Source organism: Piliocolobus tephrosceles, chromosome 5, assembly GCF_002776525.5.
Source record: "Piliocolobus tephrosceles isolate RC106 chromosome 5, ASM277652v3, whole genome shotgun sequence".
NCBI classification, from domain to species: Eukaryota; Metazoa; Chordata; class Mammalia; order Primates; family Cercopithecidae; genus Piliocolobus; species Piliocolobus tephrosceles.
In genome coordinates, this window is record NC_045438.1 from 134,232,214 (window position 1) to 134,251,947 (window position 19,734).

Sequence of the window (19,734 nt, forward strand, 5' to 3'; positions counted from 1 at the left end):
GGCTCCTCCTAGAGGGCAGGGAGGATGGGCGAAGCCTGCAGCTGCCTGGACTGGGCTAGAGAGCAGGACAGGGCCCCAGCCTCCCTCATCACCATCCTCAGCTCCCCCCAGACTCCACCCTCTGGCCCACCCCCTCTGCTCTCCATCACCTTTGCTGCCTGGTTTCCGCACCCCATTCCCTCTTTCCTCTTCTCCAGCCGATCCCCTCCCCTGCGCCCAGGGCCCTCCTCACATATGCTCAGCCCGTTATAAATGATTTCCATTCACCCTCCATCTCAATCTCCACAACCCCTTTAAGACATGCTCTTGACACCCCATTGAACAGACAAGACAACTGAGCCTCAGAGGGGGCCGAGTCACTGGCCCCAGCCCCAGAGCTAGAGAGCAGAGAGTCAGGGATCAAACCTGGTCTGGGACCCTCTCCTGGTCCCCACCCCCACCCCGTTCATGCCCCACCCTGTGCCCCCAGCCAAGCCAGTGGCCTGTCAGGTGGAACAACTCTTCCCAAAGCAAACTTTGCACAAGCCGAGTTGCCCTGGGCTCTTCCTGACATTTAATGCCAAGCTCCTTCTCCTGGCTAGTTTGCATGTTTTCAGCCTGGGAGGCGCCCCCTGCCAGATTCTGCTCTTCCACCTCTCAGCGGCTGGGGTTGGGGGTGGGTAGAAGGGGGCCTCCAGACTTGGGGAGGGAGAGGCTCATCCTTCCTCCCAAGCCAGGGACCTTAGTGTGACTCTGCTGGGGGTTGGACGGGACCAGGACCTCCCCAGGATTATAACAGGGCACCACCAGGATAAAGACCCCCCTCCTTCTCCCTCTAGCTCTGGCACAGGGGAGACGTGGCTGGAGAGACTGCCCAGCCCGGGGCTCCAGCACCTGAGACTGGTTGCGGGGCAAGGCCCAGGCCTCTCTGCTCCTGGGGTAGCAAGTTGCTCTGGGGGCTGCTGGGACCTGGCTCCTTCTGCCCCACCCCACACTCTGTGCCAGGACAAAAGGGGGATGTGTCTCTGCTGACACTTCACAGGTGGGAACCAGTCCTGATAGCCCCTTAATAACCCACTCCCGCCCATCTCAACCTTGTTTGAAGCAATTTCTGTTCTTAGCCTGTCAGGACAGTTCTTTCTGGACTTTTCTCTTCTGTGATGTTGGAGTCTTTCACTTTGTCCTAACACCCCTCTCCAAGCCTGGAGGTGTGGAGGTGTGCTCCAGGGCCTGAGGATCAGGGCACAGGAACGTTTTTGCCCTTCAGCCCATCAAGATTTTACAGATCAACAACCAGGTGTGTGGAGGGCCTCTGCCTTCCCTGGCCTGTGCTGGGTCTGGAGGGGCCGCAGAAACACACAAGATAGAGACAGCAGTCACCACTGTAGACACACACCTCTTGGGAGATGGTGAAGCCTTCTCACGTCGCTGTCCTGCCTGGTGATTTCAAAATCCAGACACACAGCTGTCTTTATGAGTCCCCATTTCACAGTTGAAGAGGCTGAGGCCGAGAGGATTGGCTAAGGTGCCTCAGGCAGGAGCAGCAGAGCTCTGGTGACATCCCTGTGTCCTCATGCCCTCAACGACCCGGCTGCCTGGCTGGACAGGGCTGTGGGGAGCCAGAGATCCAGGAAACCTCAGGGCCCCTGTCCGGTGGCAAGCTGGGAGGTACCATATGCGGGGCTGGAGGAGGTAGGGAAGAGGGAAGGTGTTGTGGCCGGCCCTTCGAGGACTGGGGATGTGCTGGTGGTGGGGGCGTGGCAGCCTTGGTGGGGCCAAGAGGCCTGACTGGGGCGCTGAGAAGTGAAATGTGTTGACATACACATGGGCTCAACCAGGGCTGAAGGAAGACATGAATGGCAATTTCTGGAAAGACCTGAAAGTTGAGCAGAATTGTACTTGCTATGGTGGGAAACTGGGTTCTGTCCCCGCCCCGTCAGCATGACTCACTGCAAGCCCCAGGTTTATCTGGGCCAGGGTCCCTGCTGGCTGGAGGAGGCGGGGAGGTGCTGCTGCTGGGGTGGGAGCCAGGCCTGACGGCAGCTCGTGAGGTGCAGGAGAGCCTGAAGCCGGCTCTGCTTCTTCAGAAGGGGGTCTGAGTCTTTCAGAGCCTGCAGACACCAACTCCAGGGACAGTGGGGGACACCTAGCCACACCCTCATCCTGCCAAAAGTGTCAGCTGTAAATGGAGTATGCCTCTGCTTACAAGGGGAGCCCCAGGTGTCCACCTCTGTGTCCCCACCATCCTTCTTTAAGTCCCCAAAGCCAGGCTGATGGCAAGATTCATGGATCGTAGAATCCAGACAGTGCCTGGGCTAGAAAAGTCCTCACAGATGACCTGGCCTACAGAGCAGGAGACTGAGGGCTGGAGGGACCAGGGACTCACCCAGGGTCTCTCCTACAGAGGGAATAGGGATGGGTGTCACCCGAATCTCCTGAAGTGGAAGTCTTCAGTTCTTTCCAGTCCACATCCCCCTTTGGAGCAAACTCAGCCACGATGGTCCACTTGGGGCTGCATTGGGCCTCTGTACCTCCAGGCTGCGGGCACCTGTGCCACCTATACCCCACCAAGGCAACCACTGTGGGGCTGGGTTGGTAGGTGGCCTGTGCAGAGGCAAAGGGTATGGTCAACAGGGGCGACCTTAGGAGCTAGAAGGTGCCGGGTCTGTCAGCACCAGCAGAAAGGAAGGGGAGCTGAGTCTTGAGTTCGAGTCCCTGCTCGCTCACGCATGGACAGGTGCCCCATAGCAGGTCAAGGCGCCCTTGTCCGTCAAGTGGGAATAATGCTGGCTGCCCCAGCTGGGAGGGCCCGGCAAAGCCGTTTATTCAGTTTGACCTTCCTCCTATCCCAGAAAGCGCTGGAAGTGGTGTCAGTGAGGGTGTGTGTGGACACCCGGGCTGCCCACGCAGCGGGGCACAGAGGAGGCGTCACCGATGCAGATATGTTCCTGCTGCCCGTGGGAACTGTGGGAAGAGCAGAACCACTGGGGTCCCCTGGCCCTCCACTTTGGCTTCCTGTGCCCCATCCTCCTGCTATGTGGCCCTGCCCCCAGCTTCCCACCCCACAAAGCCTCACCCACTCCCCTATACTTCCCCCCACAGAACCCAACTCCTGGGCCCACTAGCTAGCTCCCCAAGGTGAAACTCACACAGATCAGGGCTCCTGCAAAAGTTAGGGGGACAGGTGGCCTGGACAGGTCTGTGCCCAGAGGAGGTGGGGAAAGCCAGGAGGTCTAGAAGAAACCCGCCTCTTCTACTCTCATGCGGAGTCCAGGACAGCAAGGTCTCTCTCACTCAGCCACCGTCCCGCTCCCTTCTTCTGCCCTTGGAGACCCTGGGGAAGCAGGTGCTTGGAGATGACCACAATGCAGTGCTTGACAGAGGGCAGGAGCTGCTGGCCCAGAGGTGGCAGCCTGGGCCCCCTTCCTGGGCAGAGGGGTGGTCTGTCCGGTGGGCAGAGGTGGTGCTCTGGGCGGTGAATGGTGGGCCATAAGGAAGGGGTCTGGCGCATCTCTTGGGTCCAGCTAGTTTGAAGAGCAATTTGAAGGGCGAGGTTGCGGCGAGGTCCTCCCTATGGGAGGGCTGGAGGAGCAGAGAAGGGGTGGGAGGAACGGCAGGGCAAGAGAGAGGCGGGGGCCCTGAGGGGATGGGGTAGGGCAGGGGTCAGGGGGTTCAGAGAAGCCAGACATGCTGCCTAGTCGTGGCCTTGGCTGGGACTTCCTGCGGCCTGGGTAGCCCAGCTCTTCTCCAAGGTGCTGACCGGGGCAGGCCCATATGGCCCCTGCCCACTCTGCATGGCTCCTGTCCTGGCCCCACCTCCACAGCCCCTGACTCCAGCCCATTTAAGGGGGCCCAGAGGCTTGGATGGGTGGAGGGAGGGGCTGACAGCCAGCTCAGTAGGCCACATGGGAAAGCCAGAGGAGGTCTGTTCCTCGTCAGACCTTCCTCCTGGAGTGAGGCTGGCTGGGGGCTGAGCAGCAGGCCCAGAGTGACCATCTCTGTCATTCCCTCAGCACTCTTCTCAATGGGGACTAAAGCCGGGGTCCTGGGCTCTGGGTGGGCTGGCATTGGGTCTCAGGATTGAGGTGGGGGCGAGGGTACATTTACCCCACACCACCCCTCCAGAAGGTAGGGCCTGAGAGCTGGGACCAAGCAGGATGTGGAAGACAGGCTCCAACCCCCACAGCAACCTGGGTCCTTAGCAAAGGCCTCCCAGGTGACTCCATTCCCGGAAACTGTGTGTCGGGAGCTGTCAGGGAGGGCATCTTTTGCTGGTGCCACTTGGGGTGTGGGAGTGAAAACCTGGGAGGCAAAGGGTTCAAGGGGCACATTCCTAGCCCTGAGGGGTGAGAGTAGGCAGAGGGTAGTGGCAGGAAAAGCTGCACTAAATCTCCCATTTTGGGTCCCTCTGCTCTCTTTCCTTAATCTTCCTTCCCGGGGGAATGGAAGGCGCTGAGAGAAGGGGCCCAGGGTGGCTAATCCCCCTGGCCGCCACCCCACCAATCTGCTCCCGTCTCTGGGCCTTGGCCTCCACCAGCTGTTACCAAACTTTCTTTGTCTGGAGTGGGATCCGGGGCCTCTGGAGCAGGAGGGAGCCAGGACACGCTGAGCCTTAATCCAGACATGTGGCTTAATCCAGAAGAGATCAACACGAGGTTTGGGAGCTGGAGGCATCGCTCAGGAGACGGCAGCCCATGGGGCTGGCAGGCCAAGGCTGTAGGAACGCTGGGGCCTGCCATCTGAGGACCACGGACATGGCAGACACCTGGCACGTCCCAGGACCCTCGGCCTACGGAGCAGTGGCCTGAGTGTCAGGAGGCCTCTGGTCTGGCCCCGGCTGTGCTGTGTGACTATGGGCACCTCCCTGCCATTCTTTGAGCCTCAGCTTTTCCAGTGCACATGTGTCCCCATGGGCAGACCATCACTGATGGATTTAATCCTGGGCTGAATTGCATGGCACAGATGAGGCGAGCCTGGAAAGTCGCAGGAAGGAGCTGTTAGGGAGGGCCTGCTGGGACAGGAGGGCTTTGGGATGAATTGTGATGAGAAGGAAGGGGCGTCTTAGAAAATAGCCACGTGGCACTTTGGGAGGCTGAGACGGGCGGATCACGAGGTCAGGAGATTGAGACCATCCTGGCTAACACGGTGAAACCCCATCTCTACTAAAAAAAATACAAAAAATCTAGCCAGGCGAGGTGGCGGGCGCCTGTAGTCCCAGTTACTCAGGAGGCTGAGGCAGGAGAATGGCGTAAACCCGGGAGGCGGAGCTTGCAGTGAGCTGAGATCCGGCCACTGCACTCTAGCCTGGGTGGCAGAGCGAGACTCCGGCTCAAAAAAAAAAAAAAAAGAAAGTAGCCATGTTGTGCCCACAGCACAACAGGGGTGGATATGAAATGCCGTTCTCATTAGAGCTTGGATTTGTGGTCACTATGTCAATCCCTGGTTCTGGTCTGGACCGTGCTGCTAATAAGCACATGGATCCCTTCCCCCGCTCTGAGCTTCCTTGTTCCCACTCTATGAAACAACCACATAATATATGGCCCCTTCCAGCTCTGATTATCTGGGCTGCGTAGGAGGTGGACTCAGAGGTGGGCACCAGCCACTGGGATGGGGCAGGGGAGGCAATGGGGAGCCATGCGAGATTCTTGAGCACGGGGGGGGGTCTGATGAAAGGGTGCTGCAGGGAAATGAACAGTGGGGTGGAATGAACAGCCAAGAGGTGGGGACAGACTTTAGAGCATCAAGGAACCCAGTCAGGAGGTGGGCAGATCCCTTAGGAAGATGGGCCTGGCCAGAGCATGCGCCTCAGAGAGAGTGTGGTCCAGTGAGCAGAACCCACGCCTGGTCAGGAAGAACCCCGGGCAAGCTGCACAGACTCCCTGAGCCTCACTGTGAGCATCCATAAAGCAGGGCTCTGGAGTCCGTGTCACGCTGGGGCTGTGGGTAGGAAAGCGGGTGATGTGGGTGAAAGCCCTGGACATGGCACTGGTGCTCACTGCCAGGGGTTCACAGTGCTGTCCTCTCTTCTTCCCTCCCGAGGCCAGCCCAGAACCTGGAGAGGCCTAGTTGTAGGTTGGGCACACCAGCCCTGGCTCCCTGACCAGTAAACCAAGCCCCCGTACTCCAGGCCTGGGCTGCTCTGGGGACGGAGCATTCCCGACCACCCCCAATCTGCGGAGAGTCGAACCTTTTCTCCCGCCACACAGTTAACCATTAACTTATTTTTCATCAGGGAAGTGCTGGAGCTAGGACTGAGGCTTGGTGGGGACTAGATTCCTTGGCATTTAGGTACAGGGCAAGGTCAAGCTGGAATGTAGGGTGTAAAGGGGGAAGGAGCCTGAGCCAGGAGTCAGAAGACCTGGATTTGGGGATTTACCTCTCTGCACCTTGACTTCCCCGTTAGCAGAATAGGGATGAGAATAAGAGCTGGGCCAGACGAGGCAGCTTGTGCCTGTAGTCCCAGCACTTTGGGAGGCTGAGGCGGGGGGATCCCTTGAGCCCAGGAGTTCGAGACCAGCCTGGGCAACATAGTGAGACCATGTCTCTACAACAGATTTAAAAAATTAGCCAGACATGATGGCGCATGCCTGTAGTCCCAGCTACTTGGGAGGCTGAAACAGGAGGATCACTTGAGCCCAGGAGGTCAAGGCTGCAGTGAGCCATGATTGCGCCCCTGCATTCTAGCCTCGACGGCAGAGCAAGACCCTGTCTCAAAAAAAAGAGAATAAGGCCTGTGCTGCCTTTCTACTGGTGAAGGGACGGATGTGAGGGCTTCACACGCACTTAGCAAATGTGTCGAGGATGTGTCATTATATCCCTTCCTGGCAAATGCTGCCACCTGCCCTGCCCATTCATCCCCACTGACCCCTCACACAACCATGCCTGAAACACAGAAGCTGCCTCCCGTCCTACCTGTGGCTGAGGCCAAGCAGACAGGAGGGCCGCAAGGGAAGCGAGTTCTGCTTCTTGGAAAAGCTTCTGTCTCCCTGGCATGGCGCCCAGGGTGTTGGCAGAGACTGTCCTAATGTGGCAGGCATGGGGGCTCTGGGGATGTGGACGGAGCGGGAGGCAGGCAGGGGGTGATGAAGGAGGGGTGGGGGGCTGCAGGGGGGGAGTCCCCAGGGGTGGAGCCACCTAGCGGGTAGGGCATGGGCACCGGCCAGGGTGGGGCCCAGGGGCAGAGCAAGCTGTTGGCACTGCCTGAGTAAATAATGTGGGCCCACAGCACACACGAGTGTTTGCACAGAAGGACTTGAAATGATTCCAGGTCTGCCCTCTGTCCCCCACATCCCCAGCCCCGCCTCGGTCTCTGCCCACCCCACCCCACCCTGACCTTTCCTTCCTTGTCACTTAAAGGAGCCCTTGAATGGGAGAGTTGAAATCAAAGGGAACACCCTTCCCTCCTGCTGGCATTTTCTCCACCACAGGAAGCTGCAGGGCTGCCATGTAACACTGGGAAGGTTGCGCTGCACAAGGACGGTGGGCAGAGGGAGCTGAAATTCTACCCGGGCTCCATTCGTCAAGCTATGCTATCCAGGGGGAAGGGATGTCCTTTTCTCAGTTGTGTGAAATTGAATGGGCTAGCTGTAACCCTACCGAAGTGGAGGTGTCTTCCAAACTGGCTTCTTTCCCTTGTCCCACCTGCAGAAGCAAATGCCAGCTGCATACGGAGGCTGTGCGGGTCAGTCCCACAGGGTAACTGGAGATGGATCAGGGAACCCCCTTCCCCGCCCGCTGTCCCCAGTAGGGCACCATAGACGTCACCGTTAGAGAGGATTTCAGTGCTTTGATTAAAGCCTTCCCCCACACTGGCCAGTTGCCTTTAAAGCAGAGACCCTCAAATTTGAACATGCGTGAGAATCACCCAGAGGCCAGTTAAACCAGACTGTGGAGTCCCCCCAAGAGCTGCTAATTCAGTGGTTCTGAAGTACCTGAGAATCCAGGTTTCTAGCAAGCTCCCAGGTGGCGCTGGTTCTGCTGGCCCAGACAGCACATTTTGAGAACCACTGCTTGAAAATATAAATAACCCTTGAGAAAGGACACAAATTAACTTGCCCTTAACAGGTTGATCTGCTCCTTTCCTCCTCCCTAACTGGTTTTCTGTATTATTAGGAGTGTATATCTGTTGGTAATCTTCTGCCTGGCTTGATGTATTCTTTGTTTTGTTGTTGTTGTTATTGTTTTTGAGACAGAGTTTTGCTCTGTCGCCCAGGCTAGAGAGCAGTGGCACGATCTCACCTCACTGCAGCCACCTCCTGGGTTCAAGCGATTCTCCTGCCTCAGCCTCCAGAGTAGCTGAGACAGGAGAATCAGGCACCCACCACCTGCCCAGCTAATTTTTGTATTTTTAGTAGGGACGGGGTTTCACCATGTTGGCCAGGCTGGTCTCAAACTCCTGGCCTCAGGTGATCCTCCCGCCTCTGCCTCCCAAAGTGCTGGGCTTACAGGCGTGAGCTACTGTGCCGGGCCTGTCTTGATGTATTCTTAAGTCTCAGGTCCCCACATCATTACCATCCCAGAATATCCTGGGGTATCAGTGCTTGTGCACCTCTCCAGTCCCCCTTCTCACCCAAACTGTGCACTCTGATATGGGGTTCAGGGAAAAGGGCCTGGGCAAAACCAAGCCTGGGCGGCCCGTGGGGAGCAAGGCCTCTGACTGCTTGTGTTGAGGCCAGATGGTTCCCCCTGGAGGGCCTTGGGGCAGCAGTGAGGAGCAGGTGGCTGAGTTGCTAAGGGTTTTAGGTATTTCCTGGAGTCCTGCCCCATCTCGCCACGACCCCTGCTCCCCCTGGAAAGCCTGGCATGTGGCACTGCCTCCGGGTGGCCACATGCTCCTCCAGGCATCGGGGATAGTAGAGGGCTCTGGGAGCTGGAAGGGGCCCTGGGGGCAGCACCTTCCAAGGGAGGATAAGGGGAGGTGGGTACCATGCACCAGCCCCGGTATGGGGAAGGGGAGGTGGGTACCATGCACCAGTCCGGGGTATGGGGAAGGGGAGGTGGGTACCATGCACCAGCCCGGGGTATGGGGAGACGCACACCCGTGAGCTCTTGCTCAGAGGCCACCTCGAGAGTGCTGAGTTTACTTAGATCCCCCAGATAGCCCCGTGGGAGGGCAAGGGCTGGCCAACTGCCCCGCGTGTGGGAGGGTTTCTACCCCATCACACCCCCGCCTTGTTCCTCTCTTCTTTCCCCTGCTGGTGAAGATGATGGCCACCTTTAGGATGGTGGCCTCTGCCTGCCACCTCCACTCTTATCCTTGTCAAAGGGCAGAAGAAAAACAAGCTTTGCTACAGCAGGAAAGATGTGGACATTGAGGGCCCCTTGTCCCCACCTCAGTTTGCTCATCCGCCAAATGGGGCAATCATGCCTTCCATTGTGAGGGCTGAATGAGGTCAGGAACCTCCGAAGGCTGTTTTAAGCACAGTGTATGTGTGGAGCTTTGCTGTTCCCAGCCAGCCTGGCTTCCTTGGGGATCGAGGGAGTGATCCATTTCCAGTCCTGCACCCACTCCTACCTTGCTGTCTTTCCCAGACGGAAGGCCTGTCTGCCCAACCATGTCCTGGCTGCCCATTGACCCGGAAGCCCCGAACTCTGTCCCAGGCCCAGCCCGCTGTCCACAGGGCCCCTCATCCCCATAACCAGCTTAGCGGCCCCCACAGGGATGGAGCAGCCGTCAAACCTGAGTCCTCTTTCATTTCCGTAGACACAGCCGCCAGCCCGAACAGCAGCGGCATGGGCAGCGCCAGCCCGGGTCTGAGCAGCGTGTCCCCCGGCCACCTCCTGCTGCCCCCCGACACAGTGTCGCGGACAGGCTTGGAGAAGGTGGCAGCGGGGGCAGTGGGTCTCGAGAGACGGGACTGGAGTCCCAGTCCACCCGCCACACCCGAGCAGGGCCTGTCCGCCTTCTACCTCTCCTACTTTGACATGCTGTACTCCGAGGACAGCAGCTGGGCAGCCAAGGCGCCTGGGGCCAGCAGTCGGGAGGAGCCGCCTGAGGAGCCTGAGCAGTGCCCGGTCATTGACAGCCAAGCCCCAGGGGGCAGCCTGGACTTGGTGCCCGGCGGGCTGACCTTGGAGGAGCACTCACTGGAGCAGGTGCAGTCCATGGTGGTGGGCGAAGTGCTCAAGGACATCGAGACGGCCTGCAAGCTGCTCAACATCACCGCAGGTGAGCCCTCTCCCTGTGCCCGCTTCCGTAAGAGGGGTCACAGGCAAGGCTGAGGTTGCTGGGGTGGGTCGGGGTACTGCTGGATGGACTCTGGCCACCTCTGGCCCAGCCTCGGGCAGCTTCGGGGACGCTGGCACTTCTACACACAGTCAGCTGTGAGCCTGGGCTGGCAAGGTTTCTATCCATCTCTAGTGTCCCAACCATGCCAGCCTAGTGTCCTCACTAGTAGGTGCTGAATGATATGAATTCAAGCTCTGTGCCCCCCTACCTCCTCTTGGACTCTGCTCTCCGCTCATTCACTCTGCTCCAGCCACACTGGCCTCTTTGTTCCCATAACACTCATTACGCTGCTGCTTCTTCAGCCTAGAACGCTCTTCCCCCAAATATCTGCGTGGTTCACTTCCTTCAGGTCTTGGCTCAGATGGCACCATCCGCATGAAGCCTTCCCTGACCCCTCCATTAAAATTGCTGCCCATGAGCACAGGACATGGTAAAGAAAACAAACAAAAAATGGAAAAAAAGAAAAAAGAAAGAAGAAAAATTTCTAAAATTTCTGCCCACACCCCTACCTCCTGTTCCCACCTGCTTCCTCTCATAGCACTTACTCTCCTCGGACGTGCCGCACCATATCTATTGATCTCGCTCACTCTCTGTGTCCTCCACTAGAATGCACACTCCACAAAGGCAGGGATTTTCATGTGTTTTGTTCATCACTCCATCCCCAGATGCTAGGATAGCACCTTGAACATAACTGATGCTCAATAAACAGTTGTTCAACAAGAAGCATTTCTTCCTCCTTCTTCCTTCTTTCTGAGACGGATTCTCGCTCAGTCGCCCAGGCTGGAGTGCAGTGGCGCAATCTCGGCTCACTACAAGCTCTGCCTCCGGGGTTCATGCAATTCTCCTTCCTCAGCCTCCTGAGTAGCTGGGACTACAGGCGCCCACCACCACGCCCAGTTAATTTTTGTATTTTTAGTAGAGACGGGGTTTCAGCGTGTTAGCCAGGATGGTCTCGATCCCCTGACCTCGTGATTTGCCCACCTCGGCCTCCCTGAGTGCTGGGATTACAGGCGTGAGCTACTGCGCCCGGCCTCTTTTTTTTTTTGACAGGATCTCGCTCTTCTCACCAAGGCTGGAATGCAGTGGCATGATCTCAGTTCACTGCCACCTCTGCCTCTGGGTTCAAGCGATTCTCCTGCCTCAGCCTCCTGAGTAGCTGGGATTACAGGTGCCCACCACCACACCCAGCTAATTTTTGTATTTTCAGTAGAGACGGGGTTTCACCATGTTGGCCAGGCTGGTCTCAAACTTCTGACCTCAGGTGATCTGTCTGCCTTGACCTCCCAAAGTGCTGGGATTACAGGCATGTGTTACCTCTCTGGGCCAAAAAGCAGTTCCTAATATGCCAAGCCTTATTCTAGGACTGGGGAATTGAGTGGCGAACAGAACACAGAGTCCCTGTGTTCGTAGGGCTGACATTATGGTGAGTGAAACAGATCACAAATAAATAGAGAAATGTGTCACTGGTCTGGTGGGACGGAAGGCCCCGATGAGGAGGGGACCTCCCAGGGCCTGGCACACATGTGTCTGTCAGCCAGACCTGGAAGGCGTGATTGTGGAGCTGATGCTGTGGGCGGGGGGGCTGCTGAGTCTCTAATCCTCTGTCCTGCCGTCACCTCTCCAGCTTCAGGCAGGCCTGACCCATGTCCCTCGGTCTTCAGGCCCTGACATTGTAGCACTCAACTCTGTGCACCTTTCCCTGGGAAGCAGGGGTCTTCACGCATTCCTCAGGCCTGGCCACTGTCCCCAAAGCTGCCCCGTTGATGTCTTCATTTGAAGCTGCTCCTGCTGATGCCCCAGTCCTCCAGTTTCCCAGTGCCCACGCCAGGCCGACTCCAGGAGTTCTCCCACAGACCTCCTCCCCACCCACAGGCTAGGGAGGCCCTGCTTCCTGAACAATGGGAACAGAAACAAATGGCTTTGACCTCGGGGAGGAAAATGGGCTTATTAAGTGGGGGCAGCCCAGCCTGCAGGTCACTCAGCTGGGACACTGGCTGGACCATGGTGTTCACTTGGAGGCCCTATTGTGACCATGCCCACCAGCCTATCCCCCACCTATAGGCCTATGAGACTCACCCCAGAGGAGCACCCCAGGGGGATATCTAGGACCTAGCCAAGGGCTCCCCTCCTGGCCTCTGGGGCCTGTGGCTGCCCCATGACCACCCTGTGCCCTGCCATTTACTTATTTAACACGTGCACGGAGCAGCTTCTGTGCATCCAGCCCTTTATTCCGTGGAGGACAAGGGGATAGAGTGCCCTGTGCCTCAGTTTCCTCATCTGTAAGATACAGGGGCTGGAGGGAATGGTGGGGTTCTAAGACTAATTCCCAGATGGGTGTTTCTCTGGTTCCTTAAGGGGTTTGGGAAAGGCAAGAAGTACCTGATGGAGAAGCCCAGGTGTTTCTGGTAGAGTGTCACTGTCCCTCTGGGTCTGGGGCTCCCTCGAAAGGTCCTTTGGAGAGGCTGGAGGGAACTGGGAGGATCCAAGGCCTGAGTGAGGCGGGCAGTACAGATGCACCAGGTTACCCTGCCCTGAACCAAGTTCATTTTTTAGGGCCCTGGTTCCTTCCTCTCGTCCCACTCTCTTCTTGGGTACCCACTTCCACAGGGGCCCTCAGGGGCTGACCTACCCCCACCCCCAGGAGCACAAGGTCTCAGGCCACAGGTTCCCGTGGGTGCCCCATCACAGCAGGGGGGGCCATATTTGGGGTGGTGCTTTCAGGCCACCCCTGAGCTGAGGGGGTGCCTCTTGCCCAGATCCCGTGGACTGGAGTCCCGGCAATGTGCAGAAGTGGCTCCTGTGGACGGAGCACCAATACCGGCTGCCCCCCGTGGGCAAGGCGTTCCAGGAGCTGGCGGGCAAGGAGCTGTGCGCCATGTCGGAGGAGCAGTTCCGCCAGCGCTCGCCCCTGGGCGGGGATGTGCTGCACGCCCACCTGGACATCTGGAAGTCAGGTAGGATGTGGCGTGGGTGGCAGCAGCCCCTCCGAGGCTCCAAGCTAGGGACAGGATGCTGGCCAGGAGTTTGCCCTCTGCTGGGGCAGCAGCCCCTTGGCCCCCAGCTGGACTCCACTCAGAATCTCAACCCCAGTTTGAGCTGCCTCCTGGATCCTGGTGCACTCCTCACCCCAACCCACTCCCAGTCCTGGTCAAGGCCCGAGAGCTGTGGGACAGAGCACCTGGGAGGTTAAAAGGTAGAAGTCAGACTGTGAGGATGCAGGGTGTCAGAGCTGGAGCAACCGTGGATACTAGGAAGTCCTTTTTCCTTTTAAAATTTTGTTTTTTGTTTGTTTGTTTTTTATTAAATAAGTAATAAATGTGCATGTTATAAAATAGACCATAGTGAAAAGCAGTGTACCATAAACAGTTTCTCCCTCCTGCTCCTGACCCCCAGCTTCCAACCCCCTCCCTAGAGGCAACCACTCTTACCAGTTTCTTGAGTATCTCTCCAGGGAAAGTCTATGAATATTCAAGCACATAGACATACATTCAGTTCTTCTTCTTCTTATTTTTTTTTGACATAAATAGTAGCAGAGTATTATACTGCTCTGCATACCACAGTATGTCTTGGGTATTGCCCCTGTCAGTCTGTACACAGCGGCCCTGTTTTAATTTTAGTTTTTGTTTTTTGAGATAGGGTCTTACTCTGTTGCCCAGGCTGGAGTACAGTGGCACAGTCACAGCTCACTGTAGCCTTGACTTCCTGGTTTCACTGGATCCTCCCACCCCAATCTCCTGAGTAGTTGAGTCTACAGGTGCACCACCACACTGCTTACTTTTGTATTTTTTGGTAGAGACGGGTTTTCGCCATGTTGGCCAGGCTGGTCTCAAACTCCTGGGCTCGAGCAATCCACCCACCTCGGCCTCCTGAAGTGCTGGGACTACAGGCGTGAGCCTCCACGCCCGGCCTGCCCTAAGTTTCTAATGGCTGTGCGTCAGCCTGAGTGTCTAAATTGTCTCAGTCTCACTGGGCACCCACTGCTGGCTGCACAGGGCCGGGTGCTTTGGAGGAGATGGTGCCTGCTCGATGAGTCAAGGAGTAGAAACAGGGCCCACTCACATGACCCTGTCAGAGACCAGTGCCCTGCCCTAGCCCCGGCAAGCCCCCATGTCAGATGTCCTCATCTGAACAAGCGGATGCATGCAAGCCCTCTATGGCCCCTCCCAGCTCTGAAATCCTGAATTTTCTTCCAGGAAGCAGCTTCTTGTAACCAGCTTGCCTCCCCAGGTTGGCAGGAGGCAGGGACTGTGGCAGGGAGCCTCAGGGGCAACCCCCAGCCACAAAGGGGCTCCTGTGGCCCCACAGTCCCACCCAAACGCCTCCCCTCCTCCACCTCTCCTGGGTCCCCAACCCCCTCTCCTTGCCCTGCAGCGGCCTGGATGAAAGAGCGGACTTCACCTGGGGCGATTCACTACTGTGGTGAGCCAGGCAGGGGCAGGGTGGGGGCGGGGGCTCGGGTGGGGTGGAGGGGTGGCTGCCACTGAAGCCGGGACTGGCCTCCCCTTCCCACTCACTGCCACCCTCCCTGGCCACCCAGCCTCGACGAGTGAGGAGAGCTGGACCGACAGCGAGGTGGACTCGTCATGCTCCGGGCAGCCCATCCACCTGTGGCAGTTCCTCAAGGAGCTGCTACTCAAGCCCCACAGCTATGGCCGCTTCATTAGGTGGCTCAACAAGGAGAAGGGTGAGCAGGGTGCCCAAGGGGCACTGCAGGGCCAGTGAGCATGGAGGTTGTGGGGGCTTCTGCCAGGCACTGTGCATGGGGGCAGGGGCGGGCGGAGGGGTGAGGCTGATCTCCACCTTTGTCCTGGATGTCAAATACGCAGCTCTCATGAGATGGCCCGGGGGGTCTGTGTGCAATTCGTGTCCATATCTGTCTCCTGCTAGACTCTGTCTCACTTAGGAGCTTTAGTACAGCACAGCTCCTGGAACGAGCTCCAAATCGACTCTCCCTCCACCATCTCGTATTAATTAATCCCGCCAGAAAGGGCTGCGCAGGCCGAAACTGCCTGGGAATAGCGAAGATGTTGTTTCAGGCTTGGGAACCACAGGGACACCTGTAATGGGGGAGGGGTGCTCTTGCCAAGTGAGCCATGGGCACTGCTGGGAGCCACACAGGACTTTGGATTAGGGCATGCAAACCCCACACAGGAGCAGGGGCTGGCAAGGGCCAGGCCTGCAGGGCCCCAGGGAACCCACTAAGGTACACAGACTCACCTGTGCCGGGAAGTTTATGACTCCAGAGTATTCTCTGCCATTCACTGGGCCCTGTGGCACCTGCTTTGCACACATCTCTTTAACCCTCACCACAACTGCACCTTGGGAGTAGGCATTCGGGTCCCAATACCCGGCCCCGCCCGAGCAGATGGAGGCCTCTGCACGGGGTCTCTTGGTTCGCCATGAGGCTGACCTGGTGGTCTGCGTCTTTCTCCTTCCTGCCGACTCACTCATACCGCTGGCTCTCTCGGGGCCCTCCTACTCTTCCAGGCATCTTCAAAATTGAGGACTCAGCCCAGGTGGCCCGGCTGTGGGGCATCCGCAAGAACCGTCCCGCCATGAACTATGACAAGCTAAGCCGCTCCATCCGCCAGTATTACAAGAAGGGCATCATCCGGAAGCCAGACATCTCCCAGCGCCTCGTCTACCAGTTCGTGCACCCCATCTGAGTGCCTGGCCCAGGGCCTGAAACCCGCCCTCAGGGGCCCCCCTCCTGCCTGCCCTGCCTCAGCCAGGCCCTGAGCTGGGAGGAAACGGGCAGTCTGCTCTGCTGCTCTGACCTTCCAGAGCCCAAGGTCGGGGAGGGGCGGCCCGCTGCTCTCAGGGGGATATGGGCCCTCTGGGGCCTTCGGGACCCCAGGGCAGGGGTGCTTCCTCCTCAGGCCCAGCTGCTCCCCTGGAGGACAGAGGGAGCCAGGGCTGCTCCCCAACAAAGGACCCCTCCACCTGCCTCTGACCCCAGCATTTCCAGAGCAGAGCCTACAGAAGGGCAGTGACTCGACCAAGGCCACAGGCAGTCCAGGGCTCTCTCTGCTCCATCCCCCTGCCTCCCAATCCGCACCACACCTGGCATGGTGCAGGGAGACATCTGCACCCCTGAGGTGGGGAGCCAGGAGTGCCCCCGGGAATGGATAATAAAGATACTAGAGAACTGACATGTCCCCAGTGTCTGCGCAGTGAATGGCACAGCCCTGAGGTCATCAATGGTCAAATGTGGTTGTGGTCACAGGGCCTGGAGTAGTCAAGGGAGGCTTTCTGGAGGAGGTGGCTTTGGGCTGAGCCTAAAGGGAAAGGGATAATTGACTGGTAGATGCTTCTGGGAGAGAGAGAGTGAGGCTTCAAAGTCAAGGAGGGGCTAGAACAGCCACCTTATCTTCCCTATCCCTGTTCGGGCTGAGAGGCGGGTGGTAAAGCTGGTGCTAAAGAGGTTCTTCATGCAGGATCCGAATGGGGAAGGTATCTTTCGCATCCTTTTGCTCTGTTGCAGAGCAGGGCTTTGCAGCTAACAGGGTGGAAGAGAGGTTGGTCGGCTCCTGTTTCTGTTTCCTGAAGGCCTCAGCAGTACCATCTGTGAAGATGTGAGCTCCTGTGAGTGGGTGTGAGACCCCCGTGCGTGATGGAAGAGGGCGTGCATTGGTGTCTGTGGGCATGCTGGGGGTGACCAGGACCCGCCACCCACTCTCCTGGGTAAAGCAACTCATCCAGCTTCCTCCCACTTCCCTCCCACTTATCACCCGGCTCAGTGTCCTTATGGTCTACTGTGCCAGGTGCTTTGTCATTTATCTTCCCAACAACACTATGAAGTAGGGGCTACTCCCCCATTTTGCAGATGATGAAACCGAGGCTCAGAGTGGTTCAGTGACTTGCTGATGGTCACACAGCTGATCGACAGAATAACTCATACCTGTCTTTCCACAAGAACAGGGCTCTCTCTGCCCCTCCAGCCCTCCTGCTTCCTGACTGGTCAGCACCCTTGGTCCTCTTTCACCCTTATCCTCTGAGGCCTGGCTTCCAGGAAACAGCAGGGGAGCCAGCACCACCCAGACCACCAAGGGTTAAATGCTACCCTGTACTGCTGCCTTCTGCCCTCAGCAATTTTGTTGTCCAGAAGAAAGTTTGCTCCTAGCAGTGAGCAAATAGCACCTTGGCATCTGTCAGCTGGGCTTGCACTGCAGGGAGGAGGGCGCCCTGCCCCAGGCCTGTGCCTCGCTGGGCCCCTGCTGTCTCTCACTCCCTTGGAGGGAGGAGTGCCGGGGGGAGACTGGGACCCTGGCCAGAACCAGGCTCTGCTGAACTGGTTTTGTCTCCAGTCAGCCTGCCCTGCTCCTGACTGAGTCCCTGGAGCCACTTGCTTGTACGTCCTCAGCTGGGCCTGGGCCTGGGCCTGGAAAGGCCTCAGATCTCAGTCAGGGGTTGGACAGGAGGATAGGTATGGGCAGTAGAGGCTAGGAGTACAAAGCTGGAGCAGCTCTGGAAGGGGTAGATGTGGGGGCCCGGGTGAGGCAGCTCCCTGCCCATGAACCTTGGCAGGCACACGCCCATCCAGTGACACCTTGTGAGCTGGCAGCGATCTGCAGATCCTCTCCCTCCTCCAAACACTCCCCAGCAGAACCCCACCTGGCTGGGTATTCTCTGACCCTTCTCCATGGGGCCCCACCCTCAGGGCTCCCCATCACTAAATGGAACAGCCTGTGCAGATAAGACAATACAACAACCTTTTGTCTTTATTTGAATATTTCTGTTTGGCTAAAACCAGGCTTCACATGGAGGTAGGTTTGGAGGAGTAAGGAGGATGGGGTGGCTAATAGATCCAATCTCCATCTCAACCTTTTCCCTGCCGGGCACACCCTGAGGCTGGGGGCAAGGGGTGTCAGGGAGGGGGCTGGGGTATATTTGCCCTGAGTAATGGGCTTGTGTGACGGCCCTGCCAGGCTGCCAGGGCCAGAGGACTCTCAGAGAGACATCTCACCAGACTGGGGAAGCTGAGACCCAGGTGAGGGTGGGAACACAGTGAGCTGATGGCAGAACTGGGACTGCCCTTGGACTCCTGTGCCGCCCCAGAAGAGATCCCCAGAGGCTGGGGTGCAGGGGGAGTCAGGGAGCCGGAGCAAGGGCTGGGCCTGGGGCTGGAAGAATAGCCGAGAGCCCAGAGCTCTGGTCCTGCCTATGCCCCTGAGAAATTCTCTCCAAGGAGCCCTCCCACGGGTCCCACACAGAAATGCCTTCAGAGCCAGGCTGGGTGCAGGAAGGTGTGGCACGGCCCAATGTCACCACACAGGGAGCTTGGCACTGTGGACAACCAGGAACCACGGGCCTCAGCAGTCACTTTTGGAATTCTGCTTTAAAAAGCAAAACCTATTTGAGAGCTTCATTCACTCTTAATCCATGAGTGTGGAACCCTGAATGCCCCAGCTCTCCTGGTCAGGGCCTGTCACCAGGCACCCGGGACCTGAATGGGCCAGAGCTCCAGGAGCCTCCAGGATCACCCTCCCCAGTCCAGACATGACCCAGGCCCCTGCAGGGCGAAGGGACCAGGCCTCAGTGGCTCAGTCTATGGATGGTCGGCCAGGACAGCACCCAGCCCTGCTCAGACACCACCCCTACCCTCCTGCATCCCAACCACGAATAGCTCTCAGAGGGCTCAGAAACCTCCAGGGCTGAAGAAGGCGCACAAGACTCAAGATGACAATGCGCAGCCAGGTTGACACAGTTCTGGATTTTATCCACAGTCATACAATCACAACTGATATATATATATATTTGTATTTATATACCTTTAAATTACACAATCATGTACAAAACAGGTGCATTGCTGAGACCACAGCACTTCTCGGAGTTTCACAAGTGTCGGAACTAATGGGGTCAGGAAGCCTAGGGCGGCAGACGGCGGGTGGTGGGGCAGCCCCGGTTCCTTACAGAACCAGGCCGCAGAATGGTGGTTAACTCGGGACAAAACACATTACTCGCCGAGCCCCGCCAGGGCGGGCCCGTGCAGCATCGAGGGTGCGGGCAGGGGCTACAGGAGGAGGCCGTGGGCATGGCAAGGGGCGCGGCCCCCACCCTCGGTGTTGAGTGCCCTGACACCAGCACTGGCAGGTAGGGCTGGGCCCTGGAGCTCAGGGGGACTTCCAGGTAGGAGACCCTCCTGCTCTGGGGCCCTAAGGAGCCTGGGGACTGAGAGAATGACCCCAAACAGGGCCCTGGAGGTGGCTGCTCAGGATGGAGGGGGTTTCGAGTCCCTGTCCTGGAGTCGGCAGCTAGAGCGCTAAGAGGGACAGGCTGGAGTCCAGCTGGGGCTGCAGCCCCTCCCCAGGTGCTGGGAAGCCGCTGACACAGAGAGGGGGAGCCCAGGCCCCAAGATGCAAATTGCCAGCTTCCCACCTTTCCAAGGAAAGTGATGAGGGACAGAGGCCCCCTACCCCAGCTCCTGCCTGGGGAAAGGCTGGAGACACTTCTGCGCTGGAGCTGGGAGGACTGCAGGCTTCCAAAAGCTTGCTTCAGGCTCTGAGGAGCCCAGGACACATCTCAGG

General features: G+C 58.0%; 1 protein-coding gene across 3 annotated transcripts in view; it reads left to right on the forward strand.

Annotated features, from left to right (window-relative positions):
- The window catches only part of SPDEF (SAM pointed domain containing ETS transcription factor), a 36,462-nt gene extending 20,103 nt beyond the window's left edge, over nucleotides 1-16,359 (forward strand). Inside the window, exons 2-6 of one of the 3 annotated variants that reach the window (XM_023212561.2) lie at nucleotides 9,683-10,147; nucleotides 12,964-13,161; nucleotides 14,579-14,626; nucleotides 14,745-14,891; nucleotides 15,695-16,177. In XM_023212561.2, the coding sequence (XP_023068329.1) occupies nucleotides 9,683-10,147; nucleotides 12,964-13,161; nucleotides 14,579-14,626; nucleotides 14,745-14,891; nucleotides 15,695-15,873 (1,037 nt within the window). In that variant the 3' untranslated portion in view covers nucleotides 15,874-16,177. Of the gene's footprint in view, nucleotides 1-9,682; nucleotides 10,148-12,963; nucleotides 13,162-14,578; nucleotides 14,627-14,744; nucleotides 14,892-15,694 lie in introns of all 3 variants that reach the window. The other 2 variants (XM_023212562.3, XM_023212563.1) reach the window with 2 other exon arrangements.
- Nucleotides 16,360-19,734: the final 3,375 nt, after the last annotated feature.